Raw genomic sequence first — 18,881 nt, 5'->3', positions numbered from 1 at the left:
TGCCCAATGAGGGTTCTCAGAAAAATTATTTTACAAATATTATAGCTAGAGGAGGTTTCATCAGACTGAACAGCGAGCTTCAAGGACCCAAGGAAAAGGGAACCCAGAGTAAGTTCACCAACTTCTTCAGCCTGAAAGCTATCACTAGGGTCCTCCAATATCCAGGATGCCTGTAATGAGCCCAACGATTAAAGAGTGAGAGGGAAAAAAAGAGAGTGAGTGAAAAGGAAGCATTTTAAAGGAGAAAGACCCAAGAAGAAGATGAGGGACCCATTGATCTTCTCTCTCTTCTCCCCAATTAAGGGTGTCTTCTCCACTGTTTTAATGATTTTTCAGTTATAACCACGGATGGTTTCGTTATATCGTTCTGGGCATTGCTCCTTCCCTTTCCAGTGTTAGGTGAACAGATGAGATACAACATATTTTGCATACTTCCAATCCACAGGGGAACAGGAGAAGCTACCTACTAAGAATCATACGTCCAACAAAAGTCGCTAACCCGCTAATATCCCAAAAATGAAAGTTATCAAGGAAAGGCTGCCTCTTTAGACATTTCAAACCCAAAAGGTTTAACTTCAGTGCAGTTACAGATAAGAAGTTCAGTTCTCAGCTTCTACAACAATCCACACAGCAAGGACTTGGCGGCTGGCAGGCTTGCATTTGGACGGTACCTGATTTTAAAGAAAATCATGACTACAAGGGAAACTTGCCTCTCTTTAAAAATTATACTTTTATCTTGTTTTCAACATGACTAAAGACAATGAAGCTACCCCTCAATAAAGAGTAATGTATAAAGATATGTAAAAACTCACATGGTGTGTTACGTAAATATATGTAACGATTTAGAGAAGATAAAAACATAGGTGTCTGATCAATCTAAGTAGGACATGTCGAAAGATAAAGGTACTCTAACACACATTTGTTGTTCCACATTACAATCTTGCATTTTAAATTTCTCTCTTTAACTGGGTCGGAATCAATTACACTACAATGTTTTAAGCTCTCACACTTGAAACTGATGTGAAAGTCACACAGTCATAGCGTCAAGCCACAAGATATGACCATGTTGGGCAGTGACAAAATTCTAAGAAAATGTTCCACCAACCCTGCAATGTAGCTTTACTTAGAGGCAGGATGAAGGCTGCTGTTTCTTCAAATAAAACTAAAATTATACAAGCATGAGCAATTTGCAAACAGCTTTGAGAAATCCAACATCCTGCCTCTAAAAATCACTCTCTCTGCATTTTTAATGTAAGATACCTTGAAATGAAAAGTGAGAGTTACTAAGGGATCGTTTAAGTAAATTTAACTTTTCCCTCTGAGAGGCCAGCGACACCAACATCCAACAGAAGACGGACTGTCACACACCGGTCCCCACTCTCTTACCTTGCACAGCTAAGCCCGCCAGCCGGATCACCTGTTCCAGCGTACATCGCAACCGCCCTTCGAGCACGTCTTTTTTGACTTGCAGGTAATACTGATATCTGTTCATGGAAACAGAAGAACAAATAACCTTAAAAACACATACTTGGAATACATTCCCACGACATCGATGCCTCTGGATGTGAAACCTTATGTACACAGCAGGATACACAGGTGATGTCGATAAAGGTCAGGTCTATAGAAGATGGAAAGTGACCTCTGCCTGTGTTTATCTTTGTTTGATGTGGCAGGTGCCACGTCCCGTTCACTCTGAGTTTGAGAGCGTTCTCATCACATCATTTCACTGTGGGCCGGCAGGATGAACTACTGATAAGAACCAGCTCTTCACAACAAGAGACCAAGAACGAAAACGCTCTTCCACACTTCGACAACCACAACAGCACAGCTGCCAAAGCCATATTCAACAGTGTGTGCACTCCTGAAAAACTTCTGGAAACACACCATTTCTTAAACCCCAAGGCTTGGGAGAGTAGAAGACAGATAGGCCAAATCATTGAGAATTCTGCTAATGGACAGGATAAAGCTTTTCAGGGCCAGGCTCACCCTCCACGTCTGTGACTCACAAAAAATCTAACCAAATGTGATACGGAGCCTTCCAACCCAAAGTACGTCCTCCAAGCAGCAAAGTTCAGACGGACAGAATGTGCCCATACACAACGTCAACCTCAGACTACACCACTGTTCGAGAAACTAATACAGCATTATTGTTTCCTCGCCAGTAAAATCGCACTTAGAAATCTCCTCACCCCAAACCTTTACATCCCAGGACTCCACTTCCTTTGACCACACTCTTAGAACACAGCTACCTCTAGAACAGTCACACTTTTTAGGCATTAATTCTTGGCAAATGCTAACCACCTTTTTGCTCCTGGTAACCATAAGTCTGTACTTCTTCAAAATTTTGGCATGTCAATCAAGGGAGCTCAGGAGTGACCCAAAGCCCAGCTCTCGTGGAGAGAGGCAATCAGCCCTGAGAGCTAATTATTGCTGCCTCTACCTTGATATCATGGACATCACCACATATCAATCCAATACCTATTTGAACAGAAGAATCAGGCTCGACAAAATAGTCTCTACTTCTCTACTCTTGGGTTTATGGGACAAGGTAAAGACAACCAGGTCTGTCTCTGGTGGGAAAACCTACACTCAAATTAGAAGGACCAACACTCGGCGTTATCTAAAGTTTTTTTTACTCAAACTTAATGTCTAATAGAAAAACAACCTATTTTTCCTACCACCATTCTATCTTTCACCTAAAGTATTCAAAATCATTTTACAGCGTCCAGTATCGAATGAATAATTTGACTACTTGTCAATATCAGTTGACTAAATCGATTAATGTACATAACAGGTACCTTCACTGCTTTTCAGAGACAAGTCCCTGGTACCTGTAGAAAACCTTTGTGTCCACTCACCACTCTGAGCTCAGTGGACACTGCCCTGACCTCACCTAGTCATTATATCCTTAGCTGGTTAGAGGCATCGTGGATTCTAAATCCCAACAAATAGGAACAGAGGTTTCATATAAGACCCTGTGATTAACAATCTTTTGTTGGTAATGAAGTGGCAGCTCTGCTGTTTCTGAATGTGCACAATTGGAGCTAATACTAGATAGGATACTTTGAAAAATCCTGTGAAGTTGAAGGTACCACCTTTGTGTGTGTGTGTGTGTGTGTATTTTTTTTTCTTTGTTGAGGGAGTTTCTGGCAATAATATATGATAGAGGGAAAAGGGGAAGTCATGACCTGCCTCTTCATTCTTCATAGGAGAGAATCAGAGTAAATGAAAACATTTTGAAGGAATAATTGTAAACGAATTAAAAGAAACAGCATGAGAGTGAATCAAAGTATTGAAGACTAAAGAAACCTGAATTGCTGCAGTTAAAATATGCCATGTTCCCCTCTGGCTTCCTTTTTTCCCCTGTTCACTGAGGTCAAGTCCCCAAGCTCTGGCATATTTTTCAAATGTTTCACACCAGGTGAGTTACCATCACAGAAGGGTGGTCCCATGCATTCCCATGATCCACGTGCCTGCTGTGTGCCTGAATGTCTCCCATCTCAAGGGGGAAGAGACAGCCAGCCTGCACATGGCAAGCGCCAAGGATCGCAGGTTCCATGGTTTCATTCAGCAAACCAAGAGCTCCAACAGAAATGCTTTACACTAGCACCTTTGCTTCAAGGAGTGTGCACCCTATCAAGTCCAAGCAAAGCTCAGGGCTTCTATAACCTTACTTAAATAACAGATTTATGCCTAAAAACATAACCTAATAATGTACACTATTAGTTCATCTCCTAGGAGAAAGCTCAGTAAAACCTAAACTAAGAGGGAAACACAGGCTTCAGAAGCCTTCTTCTCATGCAAAGCTACAGCACATGTTTTCTGTTGCATCCTCCATCTTCCTTCATGGTTTGTCCTCAGCACCCACCGCCATGCTCTTTCCCTGTCCCCAGCCTGGTTCTTGGTTTTCCTCTGGCACCTGTCTTGTGCCTCTGGGCCAGTTCTCCAGGAAACAGTAAAAGGTCCACTCATTCACGTGAGGAAACTTTTCCTTCAAGAGATTTTAGGAATTGCCCGGGAGCCATTCAGGGAAGATCTTTTTTTTTTTTTTTTTTTTTTTTCCAGTACGCGGGCCTCTCACTGCCATGGCCCCCCCTGTTGCGGAGCACAGGCTCCAGACGCGCAGGCTCAGCGGCCACGGCTCACGGGCCCAGCTGCTCCGCGGCATGTGGGATCCTCCCGGACCGGGGCACGAACCCGTGTCCCCTGCATCGGCAGGCGGACTCTCAACCACTGCACCACCAGGGAAGCCCAGGGAAGATCTTTTATGTTTATAACCTAGCCAGTTCTCAAAAAGGAGAACACCTTCTTGTAGAAACCCAGGCAAGCAAGGGGGTCCTTAGTCATCAAAGACCTTTTAAGTACCAAGAGTTCACTGTGAAAGCAGATAGGTCTTTGAAGAAGAGCCACTTAGAATCTGAAGACCATACTTTCAAAACTGGGGGAATAAGAAGAAAAGAGAGATGACGAAAAGTGTTAACATCATCCTATGGCCAGAGGAGCCCGCTGTGTCTTTCTTCAGAAAAATTAAAGGATGTTTAATTTTTTTGTTAATAAAAACAAAAAAAAAAACAACCAAAGGACTAAAAAAACAAAATCTCACAATAGGAAGGAATGTTAGTGTTTATTAAAGAAAGGTACAATGGGATTCTAAAAACAACAGCAAGAACAACACGCACCAAACCCAAAAACCCAGACAAACCAGAAGACACAATTTCAAGGTGGGAAAGGATGGTAACGTTTGCCTACTCGTCCGTCCTGTTCAAACAGTGTTTGAAAGTCTTCTACATGCATTCACTCCTTCGTATCTGGAGTTGTTTCGACTCATTTTCTGCTCTCCAAGCCCAGGAGACACATGGACATTAACGACTATTCATTAAGCACTTCCTGTACGTCTAAGTCGGCTAGACGCCGAGGACATCCTGGAGAAGGCTAAGACAGTCTGCCCCGCAGGGATGGCTCATCATCTCTCGGGCCACCGCTGTCACATTTCTCTCTCCAGTGCAGTACTTAAGGGTTTAATGTTTAAGAACCAACGAGAAAAGCATCTTAAAAGGTGTTATCCTAGCATTATCTGCCACAGCTAGGGCCTTGTACACGTCACCTTGGAGGCAAAAACGATTAGCTGAGACCTTGGGAAATATAACCCACAGCACCCAGCAAAACAATAGTTATAGTTTTCTTACCCTGCTGATCCCAACTTTCATCCACAATTATCACTTCTATACAATGTACAAGTAGGTTCCATCTATTATAGATCCATCCCACGCTAGGCAAGAGCGAGTCCCAATCCACTAGCAAGGAACACCAGGATTGTTCCCAGTCATTTAGGTTAAATGTAGGCTTGTGCTGGTAAGCAAAACCAAGGAGCTGAAGAATGCAATGCCCCTGCCTGCAAGCTATCCAGACTACGAGAGAATCTGAACAGCGTTAATGATATGGTGTGATTGCCATTTGAGATTGTGGATGTTACTACATGAGATCACAGAAACAGGAATGGAAGCTGAACCACTTTGCTAATTGATTGTTTGCGACATTTCTGCTCAAAAGGTACTTTTATAAGATATAATAATTCTATCCTATATGAAGACCAAATTAGAGAATATGAGCTGAAATTCTATTTCTAGAATGTTTGGTTTTTGCTTATTTTTGATTAGAGATTCAGTTCTAACAGCAGTAAAATACAGCACTGAATCCTATTCTGGAAACATGCAATTTCACGGAAGTATACTCCACTCCACCCTGTCATAGCTTTGGGCGGAGGGGAAAAGAAAAAAACCAATCCTTGTGCCAGGAAAGGAAGTATTTGCCAACTTTCCAAAGGGATCCTCTTTGAAAACCCAAACCCACAAGGAAAGCTTTTAAATATTTTTTATATTCAAAGACCTGGAAATAGTCCATCTGACTGCTGAGGTCCAATGAATGGCTTTAGGTGAAGATTTTGCTCTCCCTCTAAGAATTGGTGAACATAATTATGCTTATTGAACAAGGGTAACATTTCTATTTTCAGTTTTTTGTTTTGTTTTGAATCTCCAGAGATTAATTTATGGATTGAATGCAAGTTTCTCTGGGTGAAGCAGTAAAGGCTTCCTGATAATTGGTGCTATTAAACGTCTCACTTGGAAACTGACAGACACTATAAACCCATCCCTAGAGGTCTCATCTATCTGGTATACTTCTATCCAAACTCAAGAAAATATGTGACTTCTCCATGTTCTTTCCTCCCCCTAAGATTTTGAAAAGAAAGGTTAAAAAAAAATGCCACACTGGGGCTTCCCTGGTGGCGCAGTGGTTGGGAGTCCGCCTGCCGATGCAGGGGACGCGGGTTCGTGCCCCGGTCCGGGAAGACCCCACATGCCGCGGAATGGCTGGGCCCGTGAGCCATGGCCGCTGAGCCTGCGCGTCTGGAGCTTGTGCTCCGCAACGGGAGAGGCCACAGCAGTGAAAGGCCCACGTACCGCAAAAAAAAAAAAAAAAAAGCCACACTGAATTAAATCAGTAAAGCCTGCATTCAGTGGTATCAAAGGACTCTTTCAAAATTACTCCCCATTACATTATCCTTAATGTTTACAGATGTGCTGCTAAGATCTTTCATCTCTTATTTTAATTTACATATGAGGGCTTTATCTAAGCACTTATGCAAGTATATTTCACATGCAGGTCTGTTAATACTTCTCAGATTGAGAAATTCCACACGGTATTCTGGAAAGTATGGACTGTACTGCCACAGAACCACAAATAAGGCAAGAGAACCCAGAGGCCGAGTACGTGCTGCTTTTAAAATATTCCTCCCACCCCTCTCACACGTGAAATATTCATTCCAAGTCCAGTTCAGCAGAAATGCCTCAAATAGGGAATAGCCATGAAAATCTGAAAACTTTAAGATGTGATTTTGGTCATGCTTCTACCCAAGGGCTCAACATAATAACTCAGCCTAAATCACAGGATGGTGGAGACAGGAGGATGGTAGGCCACCATCACTGCTCTGAATGCTGCCACTCTCCATGGGGCCTCCCCTCCCAGAGCATCACAGCCGAATCAACTCTGAGACTAGCTTCGGGATCAGTGAAACGGAGGAGGGAGTGACACACGCCAATCCCAAGCAGAAGCCTTCCAAGCCCGTGCCTGGTTCCCAGCTCTGCTTCCCTCTGCCCTGAGACCTGCAGTGTCCAGGTAGCACTGCTGCCTGGTTAGCCTGACCACCGGGGAAAGAAGGCAATGGACACAGCACACACGTAAGGTAGCAAGAAATGAGCCTTTGGCTCTGAAAGCCACAGAGAGGTGGAGGTCATATACTAGTGCAGCATGACTTAGTGTAAGCTACTTAATAAGGGAAGGATTTCGAAAACTCACGCCCAGCTCTTCTGTTTCTAGAGAAGAAAACTCTGTTGAGGAAGGAGAATGACTTGCCCAAGGTAACACTGCTCCTTGAAGGCAGGACCACACAGACCAGAGCCTGGAGCTCCTTTTCTGCATGGCAACCTCAGAGGTGATGAGAGTGGGATGGGATTCCCAGCCATTGTAGGCAAGTCATCAATTTCACTGAAGTCTAAAAATAGAAGTGAAAATACAAACACCACTGCTGGGTGATTTTCATGATCCCAATGCTTCTAAGGAAGGGCTTCCACAACCAAGCTGCCCTCCCCTCCCTCATCTGTGCCACAGCATATGAGACAAGCATTGACATAGAAGCTTTTCTGTAAAAACATATTACATGACATGTTTCATACTTTGGCCCTTGGGTTATTCAGATCTGTTTTTTCTCCCAGCAGCAGCCTCTGGGATATTTCACTTTCCTCCCGAAGGTAGAAGGAAGGGAAAGGAGACTGAGTTATGCATTCTAACGACTCATTGACAACTTCATAAGACGCATAGAGGGATAAAAGTAAAATCTAGAGATCGGGGTCTCCAATTAATAGGCTCCTACCTAGAAGGAGAGGCTGTACGCAGAAGCCGGTGCAAACTGGGCCCTTAAATGTATATGTTGCCAAATGCAACATTTTTTAAAAAGTAAACAGCAGTTCATCATCAGCAACACACAGTCTTTACTGCCTTGCTTTGAGTAAAGATACTTCTATATTATGGATCATTAAAAGTTACTCAGACTTGGGCTTCCCTGGTGGCGCAGTGGTTGAGAGTCCGCCTGCTGATGCGGGGAACACGGGTTCGTGCCCCGGTCCGGGAAGGTCCCACATGCCGTGGAGTGGCTGGGCCCGTGAGCCATGGCCGCTGAGCCTGCGCATCCGGAGCCTGTGCTCCGCAGTGGGAGAGGCCGCAGCAGTGAGAGGCCCGTGTACCGCAAAATATATAAATAAATAAATAAATAAATTAAATTAAATAAAAAAGTTACCCAGACTTCACTCTGTTAGTGAAGTTACCCAGACTTCACTCTACTAAGGTATTAATAACACTTGAAGCTGTCTGATCGGCACATACCACCCATGCATTGATCTCTTTTACCCCCACTGCCCAAGGATATCTGAGACAGAAAGAAAACGCTCTTTCGTAGTTAAAAACAGGTGAGTGGAAGCACTCTGTATGCTCTAACTGTGGACCTGCAGTGTCACTGCTGCTGTCAGACAGCTACATCTGCCTTTCCCTCCTCTACAGTTCAAGGTCAGGCAAACCCTCTTATCTCTTCCCATGTGCATGGTCAGTAGGGATGTGACAATTTAGAGAGAGGGAGCACATCAGTACCATCCTTAAACTCCTCAGTCTGTGAAGCTTTTCCATAAAACTACTGGGGTGGGAGGACCAGAGAGAGAAACCAGATTGTTTTGTCATTGTTATTATCAAGAAAAGGGTAAGACTTAAAATGTCCTTTCCTCACTAGAAAACTCCCTTTACAATCAGCAATATCAGAAGAGTCTTGCTAGAATGTACTGGAAACCCAGTTCTCCCAGGACAGTGCAGTAGGTACCAAAACGCTCGCATTGCTTTCTGGTCAGCATTATATTGGGCAACTAAGAAATAAATGTACAAGCTTTCTACCATAAAAGACAAACGTGGGAGGCGGGGGGATGTTGGGGACAAGCTGTCCTAGAATTCTGGGACACAGGTTGGCAAAGAGCATAATTTTAACTCTTAGATTGACAGAGGTACCAACACAAGAGAAACAGCACATTCCAGCCATTTCAAAGAGTGTTCACAGCTGTAAATCCAGATAACGGACAGGGTGACCCACCCTGCTCTCCACCTGCCAGGACCAGATAAACAGTACACACACGGGCATGGAACCAGACAAACGGGAAGGCTTGCCTCCCTCGGCCCCTCTGTCCTCAAAGCCCCCGAGAAGATTTCAGTGTGTGATTATTCGGGTATAATAATGTGTTTGGTTCCTGAGCCATGCACTATCTAAAATCTTTTCTGTTTAATGAATGTTCAATTGACAGTCAATTAATACTCTGCATCATCAAGCAGCTGACAAAGTCAGCATTCCTGCAACTATGCAAAACTGAAATAAACCAACAGGGAGGAAGAAACGAAAGGAAAAGGCTAAAACCATAACTCCACAAGCAGAACCTTAAAAGGAGAAGTTTTTCTTTTTGCCTTTTTTACACCACAAGCCACCACACGTGCGTACGTGAAAATACAAACACGTGCATACACTCAAACACATACAGACAAGATTGTCCTGGCAGAACTTCAGTTCCAGAGGTTTTCAACATTCGCTGATCAATATCCTATTTTGCCAGAGACACCTAACTTCTTACTGAGACTCCTTAAGTTTCAGTGAGTCAAAGGATTGAAATTCTTTCCTGAAAAGGATAATGTTTGTTTAAATGCACACAAACACACACAGGCCTTAATGCTAGTGAAAAAAGGCCAATAATAGCCAGGTGTTGCAAAAGAGAAAAGCATGCCCCAACCTGATCCTTACTTTCTGCTCTTGAACTCCTGCATTAATTACAACAAATTACAGGGAATCGAAGTACAGTTTATATGTACGATAAACTCCCTAATAATAGCTTATAATTCAATCAAGGGTTCTCTTTAAAATAGAAAAACTCATTCTCTACAACACATCCTAGAGAGAGAGCATGAATACCCTGACAGCACTTCTTTCTGTCCCATTCTACGCTATTGGGTACAGATTCCTCCATAGCAATCACACCAATGGAACTGTAAAGAGCCCAATAGGTTTCACTGCTGTGGGCTGTGATGCCTTGAACTAGGAAGACAAGGCAACAGCACTAGAAATACCCAGGCTCAAAAGAAAACACTGTCCTCAAGTGTGTGATGTTAAAACAGAACCTGAGTCTGTTTTGCTCCGGCTTAAAAATCTCCAATGACTTGGAAGAGTTCAGCAGTTCCTCAAACGTTAAATATGGAGTTATCATCTGACCCAGCAATTCCACTTCTAGGTATATACCCAAGAGAACTGAGAATATGTGTTCACAAGGAAACTTGAGCATGAAGAGCACCATCATTCGTAATAACCAAAAAAGAGGAAACAGTCCAAACGTCCATCAACTTATGAATGGCTAAACAAAATGTTTATTCCATACGATGGAATATTATTTAGCCATTAAAAGGAACAAGGTATTGATACATTGCTACAACACGGATGAACTCTGAAAATATTATGCTAAGTGAAGTAACTCAAGACACAAAAGGCCACATATTGTATGATTCTATTCATATGAAATGTCCAAGAACAGGCAAATCCATAGAGACAGAAAGTAGATTAGTGGTTGCCAGAGGCTGGGAGACAAGGGGAGGGGGAAAGACTGCTCATGTTATGAAATTAGATAGTGGGAATGGTTGCACAACTTTGCATACATAGTAAAAACAACTGAATTGTATACTTTAACGTGCTTAAAATAGTGAATACCATGTTATGTGAATTTTATCTCAAAAAAACAAAATATCCAATAACCCTAATCAGGAAAAACTTCAAACTCCTGATACAGTACACCAGATTCTTCATGATCCACTCAGAACTACTTTCTTTTTCATTTCATGTCTCACCACACAGCATATACTTGAGTTGTAATAAGTTTACTGTGCTTCCCAATACCACTCCCTTCCTGTTTCATCTGTCTGAATGCCCTTGCCCATCCTTCTCCATTTGGACAGTCAGCATCTACTCATCCTTCAGAGCCCTGTTGAAATGTATGTCCTTTTGTAAAAGCTTCCCAAATCCTTTCATCCAGTTAGTGAACCCCTCTCCCAGCTCTGAAAGCACGTCACCCGGGTGACCCTGCACTGTTGTCAGCACCTCTCCCGTTCCACACAGACTGGGGACTGGGTCTTTCCATTTAATGTCAGTACATGGTGCCAACTAGACACTTGATAAATGTTTCTGAGTAGATGAAATACTGACAGAGAAACAAGGACAGAGGGAGGAAGCGAGACTAGTCACCTCACAGGAAGATTATTAGATGTTATTTCTATGGTATGAAAGAGGCACCTGAAAGTTTCAGAAATGTAACCCGTCACATACCTGTTTTTAGGCAAAGGTAAACAATATTCCTTCAAAGACCTAGAATAGTCAACACAATGTTAAAGGAGAAGAATCATGTTGGAGGAATGACACTACCTGACTTCAAGACTTACTATAAAGTTACAGTAATCAAGACAGTGCGGTATTGGCAAGAGAAAAGACAAATAGATCAATGGGACAGGATAAAGGGCCCAGTTACAGACCCACATAAATACAGTCAACTAACCTTTGACAAAGGAACAAAGGCAATACTATGGAACAAACATAGCTTCTTCATCAAATGGTGCTGGGACAACTGTGAATCTACAGGCAAAAAAATGAATCTAGACACAAACCTTACACATTTCACAAAAATTAACTCAAAATGAATGACAGAACTAAATGCAAAATGCAAAACTAGCAAAATCCTAGACGATAACACAGGAGAAAATCTAGATGACCTCGGGCATGGCAATGACTTTTTAGATACAAAGACACAAATTCATGAAAGAAATAATTAATAAACTGGACTACATTAAATTTAAAAACCTCTGCTCTGTAAAAGACAATATCAAGAGAATTACAAGACAAACCAGAGACTGGGAGAAAATATTTACAAAAGACACATCTGATAGAGGTCTGATCCAAAACATATAAAGAACTCTTAAAACTCAATAATAAGAAAACAAATAACCCAATTAAAAAACAAGCCAGGATTTCCCTGGTGGCGCAGTGGTTAAGAATCCACATGCCAATGTAGGGGACATGGGTTAAAGCCCTGGTCCGGGAAGATCCCACATGCCGTGGAGCAAGTAAGCCCATGCGCCACAACTACTGAGCCTGCGCTCTAAAGCCCGTGAGCCACAACTACTGAAGCCCACGTGCCATAAGTACTGAAGCCCGCGCGCTTAGAGCCCGTGCTGAGCAACAAGAGAAGCCACTGCAACGAGAAGCCTGCGCACTGCAACCAAGACCCAAAGCAGCCAAAAATAAATAAATAAATAAATAAATTTATTTATTTAAAAAATAAAAACAGGCCAAAGACCTTAACAGACACTTCACCAAAAAAGATATACAGATGGCAAATAAACACATGAAAACATGCTCCACATCATAAGTCATCAGAGAAATGTAAATTAAAACAACAATGAGATGCTACTGCATTACCTAGCAGAATGGCCAAAATCCACAACACTGACAACACCAAATGCTGGCAAGGATGTGAAGCAATAGGCACTCTTCATTCGTTGCTGGTGGGAATGCAAAATGGTACAGCCACCTTGGAAGACAGTTTGGTGGCTTCTTTCGAAACTAAACATACTCTTACCATACAATCCAGCAACAGTGCTCCTTGGTATCTACCCAAAGGAACTGAAAACTTATGTCCACACGAAAGCCGGCACACAGATGTTTATAGCAGCTTTCTTCGTATTTTCCAAAATTTGGAAGAAATCAAGATGTCCTTCAGTAGGTGGATGAATAAATGAACTGTGATACACCCAGATACTAGAATATTATTCAGCACTAAAAAAAAAAATGCACTATCAAACCATAAAAACACATGGAGGAAACTTAAATGCGTATGACTAAGTGAAAGAAGCCAGTCTGAAAAGGCTACATACCGTACGATCCCAATTATATGACATTCTGGAAAAGGCAAAATGACGGAGACAGTAAAAAGTCAGTGGTTGCAGGGGGAGGATGAATAGGCAAAGCACACAGATTCTTAGGGCGGTGAAAATACTCTATCTGATAATCTAATGATAGAGACATGTCATTACACATTTGCCCAAACCCATAGAATGCACAACGTCAGAAGTGAACCCTAGGGCTTCCCTGGTGGCGCAGTGGTTGAGAGTCCGCCTGCCGATGCAGGGGACACGGGTTCGTGCCCCGGTCCAGGAGGATCCCACATGCCACGGAGCGGCTGGGCCCGTGAGCCATGGCCGCTGAGCCTGCGCGTTCGGAGCCTGTGCTCCGCAACGGGAGAGGCCACAGCAGTGAGAGGCCCGTGTACCGCAAAAAAAAAAAAAAAAAAAAAAAAGGCAAAACTATGGAGATGGTAAAAAGATCAGTGGTTGCAGGGGGGGAAGATAGATAAGATAGAGATATAATCCCAGCAACTGCCAAACGAAGCCAGTTCTTCTGTCGATGAGGTAATGTCCCAGAAATGAGGAGAAGATACTAAGGGCTTGATAAATGTTTGCTGAATGAATGATGGAATGAAAGTAATGAATTAATTATAAATCCAGAGAGACTATGATAAAAATAGAAGTTCCCAGCCTATATTAAATCACATGGTTAGACCCACAGGGTATCTGATTATTACTGGTGACCAGGAAACTCAGTATGGATAGAGGTGAATGGGGAGACCACTGGGTACCAGGATGCTATCTTCTTCAAGCCATTTTCCTGCTATCGGAGCAGGACAGCACGAAATGGAGGCCTTCTTCAGTTCTCATAAACGAAATGTGCTGGTCTACCCAACTCTCACACACCCACTGGACTCAAGAAACAACTGAAGATTCTATATTGGCCACAACAAGGCAATGACAAGCGAGGCCAAGGGAACACCCTCCAGCTGTGGGAACCTCTAGTCTAAAATAAGTGTTGGAAGGGAAGAATCTGTCACTGACTGTGGGGGTTTTTTCTGCTCACAGTGACGGGCTGAGAATCCTTCCTGCCTTTAGCTGTCTTCCGCCAGCCCTGTCCCTGGGCTCTGACACCTCAGTACTCTGTGTGACCAGCACCACGTCCGTCCTTCCTCCCAGCATCTCTGTCATCGAAATCATGATGAAATCCATTGTGCTAGCTCTTAGTTAGGGACCCAGTTTTGTCCCTAACTAAGACTAGCCAAATCTAATTTTACACTCTGGTTGCTGTTTTTACTTATTGACCAACTACGTTTTAAATCTTTTTCGTCACTAGGCTTCAGGCTTCAGTGCTTAAACTCTGCAGCTGCCCACTTAACCCCATGTTCTCTTAGCCACTTAATGCACATTTCCTCATATTCACAGCTTAAAAATGCCTGAGACCTAACAGAGTGACCCATATTAAAAGTATATTTTAAAACACTGATAGAAAAAAAACACACACATAAGCTAGATGGGTTGTTCATCAGAAATAGCAAAACAGCTGCTATTTCTGCTCAGAGGTCAGGAATATAGGAGATACCTTAAAATCCTGACGGATGATCGAAATTTCCATTGTGGGGGCCTACTGTGACCAACCTCACCTCACTTTCTATTTGGCCAATGAGATTCACGTTCAACTTCTCCCCAGTCACAGCACTTCCAAATCACAGCCTTCATATATTTCGAATGATGACAGGCTCATCATCTCTATCAAGCCATAAGCACTCAGAGGGCAGGAACACACCAGTCTTCGTTCAGTGATTCATAGACCCAACCGATGATCCCGGACATGATAACTGCACAATAAAACACTATGATCATTTACTGACTCAGAGAAGCCCAGTGGGTAAAATAGAACGCTTTCTTTGGAAGTCAGCCACCCAGATGGTTGGCACAGAAGACTACTAGACTCAGCAGCAAAGCGAAACCCCCAAATCACCTATTCTCCAGGTAACGCACAATGAAGCCTTTCCCAGCCACCAAACCGGAGTAATTCATTCCATCCTCTGTGTTCCCACAGCGTTTGGTAACTCTAACATGCCTAATCAAGGCGATGTGTTTAGTTATGGGGATTTCTTTCTGCCACCTGGACTACTGTATGAGCTTGTTTTGTACGTCTTTGTATTTCACCTCAACACCTAGCATAAAGTAGGTCTTCACTGTACCTCTACATTAGAACAAGACATCACGCCAGTCGTACGTGATGTGGCCTTACTTAAAAGCCAGTTAGTTACAGACTAGCTGAAAGAAACTTTACATTGTTCCCAGGGTGGTCTGAAAGAAATAATACAAACATACCACATGTGCATCAAAACCTATGGAAGACTTGAATTCTCCACGATTGAAATTTTCATCAATTTCTCTAGATGTTAAGAAATCAGAAGATTCAAATAATCCTTAACAATAACCGTGCTTTCCATTTGTAGAGTTGTCTTCCAAGTGTTTTCACGTGTAATACGACACGTCACTTCATATTCACAGCCACCTTTGAAGACAGTCACTACAATTTCCCTTTTCCCCGTGAGGAAGGGGAGGCTCACAGAGGCACGGTGACTTGCCAAGACTCCTGATCTTACAGTCAAGTGCTCTTTCATGACAACATTGCGCCTGCGTAGTAAACTGGCACAGTCTGTAGTTTCTGTAAGTGTGGAGCATAAACCTCAAAGGAAAAATTGGAAGGAAGAAAAAAAGTACAGAAGACTGTAAACACATTACAACATGAATCCACTGACCACTTACTGGATTTTTACTGCTAGAAATGAATACTATTTTTCTTTTGCAGAATCTTCAAAAGCAGCTAAGAAGATCAAATGTGGCAACAACTGCCAAAGATAAAATACCAAACCAGCAAACATCTCACTGCCCAAGAATCTAGCATCTTCCTATGCTGTGCTTTCTGCCAAAATTGTCGCTGATATTTTCAGGCATGAAAATGTCTCTCTACAATTCTTCCTTTCAAACCCCTTCTGGGGCTCTAGGATCAAAGGACTAGATACTCCATGTGTTGAATGCAATTTGACAATAATTTTAGATGTCCTTCCTTCCGTTACAGAGTTTCAGTTTACTAACTGCCCCAGTCTCTACGCAACCCCCAATACTTAGTAGACTTTAAGGTAGGAACTTTTAATTCCTAGAAAAGAAAATGATGACCCAAAGTGACAATGAACTATACACAGGTGGAAAGAAGCCCTTTGTTTAGGTATGGGGGCAGGGAAGGGGGACTGTCAAGCAGAGGACTGTAATTCCCACATCAAAGAAAATTCCTCATTCCTCATTTCTTCCATTTCATGCAGAAGGCTGCTGGAAACACATTTCTCTTTTTCACTCTGTTTAAGAATTGAAAATTTTCTCATTAGAAACCAGAGTAAAAACATATCAAATGTTTCTTTAGGAACCCAAAACCTAGGTACACAAAACCAAGAAGGTGCCAGTTCCGGAGAGTCAGTAGCTGCACGGGGCCTGAGGTCATGTTCAAAAGACAGGATTCCTACAGAAAAGTACAAACTCCCCCTTAAACAAAAAGCTCAGTGGGCTTCTCCTAAAAAATTATGACTGCAGAAAATATATGGCCTGCTATATTTTGTTAATATGTTCACAAAATCACTACAAAATCCATTGGTTAGTAATCATAGTAAAAATGGTCAAATTCTATTACCACAATGATTTCTGAACCTCTTATAACACTTTTATTCAAAAGTAAAGCCAACGTAGACCCAATTTACTGGTAAAGTATTAGAAATACACAAATAAATATATTCAATGATGCATTCATCCATTCAATAAAACTTAACGAGCACCTACTACATGCCAAGAGTGGTTCTCGGCACTTGGGATAGAGCAGTGGCTAAAAAGTCCCCATCCCTGCTCTCGTTCATGTAGGTTACATTCTGGTGGGGACCGACAAGCAATAATTAATTAATAAGTAAGTTCGCTGAGATAAAATCAGGTAAGAGGTATAGAGAGTAACAAAGTGCAGGTGGTCAAGAAAGGTCTCTCTGATAAGATGAACTTTGAGCAGAGATCTGAAAGAAATGAGGAGCTAGCCATTGGGGGGGGCGCGTGGGGGGGAAGTGTGGAGGATGCTCTCGTTCCAAGCAGATAAACGGCAAATACAAAGGCTTGCAAGAAAATGTGCAGTGATGTGCTCAGGAACGGCGAGGCGGCCAGTGTAGCAAAGAGTGAGCAAGAGGTCAAACGGCAGGGAAAGGAGGATGAAAGACAGGGAGTGGCACAGATCGTAAAGGGCTTCTACCACAAAAGGTCAGGATTTTGACAATTCTAAGATGGCAAATCAGTGGAAGGAGCTGTGCAAGGAAGCTACATGAACTGACATACGTTTAAAAGGATGGTACTGGCTGCTGTATAGACCTCGGACTGTAAGGGGCAAGGGTGGAAGTAGGGACACCAGTCAGTAGAAATGACCGTGGACTGAGGTAGAGCAACAGCCATGGACATGGGAGGAAGTGGTCAGATGCTGGACATATTCTGAAGGTTGGCTACAGGGTGTATGAGAAAGAGAGAATTCAAGGATGACTGCAACATTTTTGACCTGAGGAACTAAACTAAAATCTTTAGATAAAGGCCTCTCCTTTTTGGACAACTGGCAGACTACTTTTTAACAAATAGATTTGGGGGAAATGGATTTAACTGTTGGTTTTAAAAAAAAAATTATAACCAGATTATGTTTTACTATTACAAGTTCATCAAAATACTTCAAACATTTGATTTAATCTTTTTTAAGTTTGGAGGGGGGTGTCTTTGATATAGTAATGGATTCACTCTTTTTTTCATCATTCTTTTTCTTCTTCTTCCTCTCCCTTGTCCCCCTGCCCCCAAATCTTCTGCTTTGTATTTCTGTAAAAGCAGAATGAAGTTCTTAGATATTTCTACCTGTTTTCTATGATCTGAATTTTGAGTCCTGATCAACAACAGCAAGGAGGCCCATGTAGCAAATGTGGAGTGAGCAAAGGGACACGTGGTAGGAAATGGGAAATGAAATACTACTCTCATCCAGCATCTGCAAAACCCCTGCGAAGCCCAAATCATGGGCACTTCCCACTTGATCTCCATTATAAAACCGCCATACTTTAAAAACAACATCCTCCTCATCAAATTAAAGAATAATAACACTAAAAAAAATCTGCAGTATAACTTGATGAGAAAACATGCACTGAAAAGATTAGGGAGAAAGGAAAACCAAGTGTTATTACTGTGTAATTACGAGTCCATGCATTTTCTGTTACTTAAATTTTACCTTTATGAAAACTCATCTAGAGACACTATCCTCTTTACACTGGCAACTAAGTCCTGTACACGTTCCACATAGACCTAAGTCCCAAGCATTTCTCCACTTTCTCAAGTTAGTACATTCTGTATAATTTCCATCAATTCTTACATAAAGGAATGACTGGTTTATAGACAGACATTTCCTCATCAAAGTCATAACCATAGATTTAAGTCAAACCTAAAGAAGAATTTGACTAAAAACTTTTTAAAGAACAAACATAGTGCACCCTTCTATAGTTTATTTTTTATATATATATATATATGTTTATATAAATACCTTCTATATGCTTATCATTTCTATGGAGGGACCTGTAATAATTATTATGTGAAAAGAAACCATTTTGGGGGAACTGCACAACATTGTTTCACAATTTTTTTAGAGAATTTGGTATCTGATTTTAATCATTCAGCTAACTAGGTACCATATGCTCTTATAATTCCCTGAATTTTATAAAAGGGAAGGGGACATTCATAAACAGCTATAAATATTTCAAAAATGTGACCTTCGTGAGGGAAGGCAGGGACTTTGGCTATTT

At 42.1% G+C, this 18,881-nt stretch overlaps 1 protein-coding gene across 1 annotated transcript in view; it reads right to left on the bottom strand.

Annotated features, from left to right (window-relative positions):
- The window catches only part of PTPN14 (protein tyrosine phosphatase non-receptor type 14), a 107,647-nt gene that overhangs the window by 54,478 nt on the left and 34,288 nt on the right, over window positions 1-18,881 (bottom strand). The window contains exon 3 of the mRNA XM_082680584.1: window positions 1,387-1,484. Within this exon, the coding sequence (XP_082536710.1) occupies window positions 1,387-1,484 (98 nt within the window). The remainder of the gene's footprint in view (window positions 1-1,386; window positions 1,485-18,881) is intronic.

Source organism: Grampus griseus, assembly GCF_964374135.1.
Source record: "Grampus griseus genome assembly, chromosome: 1".
NCBI classification, from domain to species: domain Eukaryota; kingdom Metazoa; phylum Chordata; class Mammalia; order Artiodactyla; family Delphinidae; genus Grampus; species Grampus griseus.
This window is presented reverse-complemented; position numbering and strand designations above follow the sequence as displayed.